The sequence below is a fragment of the Trachymyrmex septentrionalis genome, unplaced genomic scaffold (genome assembly GCF_001594115.1).
Source record: "Trachymyrmex septentrionalis isolate Tsep2-gDNA-1 unplaced genomic scaffold, Tsep1.0 scaffold70, whole genome shotgun sequence".
In the NCBI taxonomy this organism is placed as follows: domain Eukaryota; kingdom Metazoa; phylum Arthropoda; class Insecta; order Hymenoptera; family Formicidae; genus Trachymyrmex; species Trachymyrmex septentrionalis.
The window spans coordinates 1,900,728-1,903,926 of record NW_017305885.1 but is presented as its reverse complement, the minus strand read 5'-3'; the positions used below and the strand labels follow the sequence as shown (position 1 = coordinate 1,903,926).

Sequence of the window (3,199 nt, the reverse complement as noted above, 5' to 3'; positions counted from 1 at the left end):
CACACACACACACACACACACACACACACACACACACACACACACACACACACACACACACACACACACACACACACACACACACAATATTTGGATTAATATGTCAAAAATTTAAAGTAATGTTTCGATTTAAAATAAAGTTATTACACCGATTTTTTCATATAACAAAGATGATTGGCTTTTTTTTTATAGAGAAGCCAAAATTTTAATTTTTCGTTCTCAATTCATTTTTTATTTTTTATTTTATTTCTATTTACATTTTATTATTATTCTCAGAATAATTATTTTCTAATTTCTTAAATATATTTTTAAAATTTAGAAAATAGAATGTTAATTTTTGTAAGAATGATAATAGGTTTGTATTTATGGATTAACAATGTAAAATAAAAATAGATCGAGAAATTATTTAGTGCTTTAAAGATGTTTATTAGCATCAATAATATTAAATTGCCTGTTAATTTAATTTGTGAGATTGCGTGCTCCAGTCTAAGACTGTGTTTCAAGACCGACACAAATATAATCAGTGTGCAGTTTGTTTTGAATTAAAAATTGTAAAAATGGCACACAATATATTATTAGACAAGACTCATCTCGACCGAATAATATCGCTCTCTTCACTCATTTATGAGTTAAATACATTATAGTCACAAGTCAGAGACTTAAACGGAGCACGGAATATCCCTCCGTTCATATTTCAACGTCTTATAATTATAAATTAATCATCTCAATTCCTTATAATTGACAAATGACCGATCCATCGATGATGTTTTCACCCAGGCATAAAGACCGTTTCCGGATTGCTCTGAGAAATCTCAAAGAAAAGCGAATAAAGAGACACTCAAGCGATTGCATGCAGACGAGCTGACTCGCATGTACCTATATTATACTTATTATCATGTTTATTATCGGGTCTTATGCCGCGTGACAGGTTGCCGGCCGCGAACGTAGGCGTGATGACGTTCTCCGGTGATTAGCCGAGAGGCATCCACGGTGAGATTGCACCGGCTGCAACTGCGGCGAGTACTGAGCATGAGTATGTGCGCGTTGATTGACAATTCCTCCTCGTGGTTAGGAGTTGACGTATAGTGAGCACGCGCTCGGACGCGATGGGTGCCCCGTCCGGATAGTCAGTGTCACTTCCGCTGACCAAATCGCTGTCAGTATTTACGTCCGCCGGCTTACCGTCCAGTCCACGACGCTTGGTATAGAACGTTCTCCGAACGAAAAAGAACGCATTCTTCTCCGATGTTGCGCAGTTGTCTTCAAGGTGATCAATTGTTTCTACAGGAACCTGTCGATTAGGTGCGAATGATGCGTTCGTCGCGAGTACGATTTCGCGGTCACGAGAATGAATCGGGCGACGACGAGAGATGTGAATTACTGGGATGCTGGGATTACCAGTGCATGGAAAACGGCAACACTTCATGCTGTCACATTCGCTGCGCGATGATGCTCTGGCTTTTGTTTCCGTTAATGATTATACAGTAGGAAGCGCGTAATTTGTCCGCAATTTGTGCGAGTGTGTACAGGTGGAGGTCATCCATATAGGTGTTCGCGTAATAAATCGCAATCACACGAGGCTAGCACGCTCGTTGTTTTGATCTCGGTTAATGGATTTTAAACGTAATTATTAGGAGAAGTATTTCTTTGATTAATTACAGAAAGTATTTCTCTTTATTTTGATGACTTATCTATAAGTTATCTCGAATTATAAAATAGTTTTCGATAGCTAAATGTACATGTGTAGATAAAAAGAACTCCACGCACTAAAGAAATATAGCAGATAACAGTTAATGATTCTTAAAGCTTTGTATCAATACCTCGCAATTTAAATCTTGTAATGCAAATTTTTGTGGATTTAAAATAATTAATAAAGTTCTATTTCAATTAAAAACAATATTAATATAAATGTTTTATTTATACAATCGAAATCTAGTTTTAATTTCAAATACGTGTCAGGAGGAAAATTCGAGAAAGTTAAATTAGTTTTTGAATTAAAATACAATAACGATGTTTGTGATTGCGATTCCTAAGATTTCAGAAAACTCGAATTGCAAATATTTTGGTGGTAATTTGAAGGTTTGCTGCGGATCGTTGTACTATCAATAGTGCTTCATTCGTTCGTATTATCGGTGAACCTTCGTCCGTAAAAAATAATCGCGTCGATACTGTCGGCGTCGCGGCGGCCTTAAATCAGCCTTACGCTACTAATCTCATTCAGTCTAGCAGCTAGAATCGCAAATCACGCGACACTTCGCGATTCTTAAATATTGTTGGATTATCGACTGCTGCGCGGTCGATCGTTTCAGATGCAGCGGAGGAAAATTCGTTGGATTATTCAGATACCAGAAGAATCGCAGCATATTGAGACTGTCGAGCAACAAATCTTAAGTACAAAAGGTAAGAAATTTGAATAACATAAAAATTCAAGAACTACATATCTAGAAGGAAACTAATCTTTTGAAGAGGACTCTTCTCTTTAATCTTCTAAAGAGAATTCTAATCTTTCATAAGTCATGAGAGAGAATACCATTCTAACAAGTTTGGAAATTTATATTATTTAATTACGTGAGTAACTAATGTTAAATAGAAATCGTGCAAGTTATTTAACTTGTACAGTACAAATGTAATTCATTTTTATTTAATTTAATTTAAGTGTCTAATGCACGGAATAAAATTCTTGAAATGTAATAAATGTACTACGCGGAATCAGAAACATAATTTTTGGATATGTGCCTTTGATTTACGCGTTGTGTAATAACGTTTAAGTAATATGATTTTCTAGTATAAATTTAGCAATGTTTTCGTCGAAAATGTTTATCTGCAATAAACAGCGTATAAAACCGAAGACAAGATCTTCTACAAAAGATTGACATAAACTTACATAATTTATTACGTATGTAAATAAACGTTCTGTGTGCCAAATATAGTTCTTTCATGAAGCAAAATTGCTGAGTGTAGATATCTTAAATCATTTTGGGCCGATAAGAAAAGGTCGCGTCATGAAAATATAGTAAAAGCATAGATCAAACTGATTTTCGATTTAGATCTTCATCTTTTATTAAACTATCATAAGTGGAAATTATATAAATAAAAGGTTGAAAGATTTTAAACAATCAGTTTATTGAAGACGGATCTTATTTTGTAACTGTTTATTACTCGCGGTAAACAAAAAAAAAACAAATGTTATATAATCGAA

At 34.6% G+C, this 3,199-nt stretch overlaps 1 protein-coding gene across 6 annotated transcripts in view; it reads left to right on the top strand.

Annotated features, from left to right (window-relative positions):
- Window positions 1-2,309: 2,309 nt before the first annotated feature.
- LOC108753686 (dystrophin, isoforms A/C/F/G/H) overlaps window positions 2,310-3,199 on the top strand; it is a 456,309-nt gene continuing 455,419 nt past the window's right edge. For all 6 annotated transcript variants that reach the window (XM_018495515.1, XM_018495513.1, XM_018495514.1 and 3 more), the window contains exon 1: window positions 2,310-2,400. In XM_018495515.1, coding sequence (XP_018351017.1) covers window positions 2,310-2,400 — 91 coding nt within the window. The remainder of the gene's footprint in view (window positions 2,401-3,199) is intronic.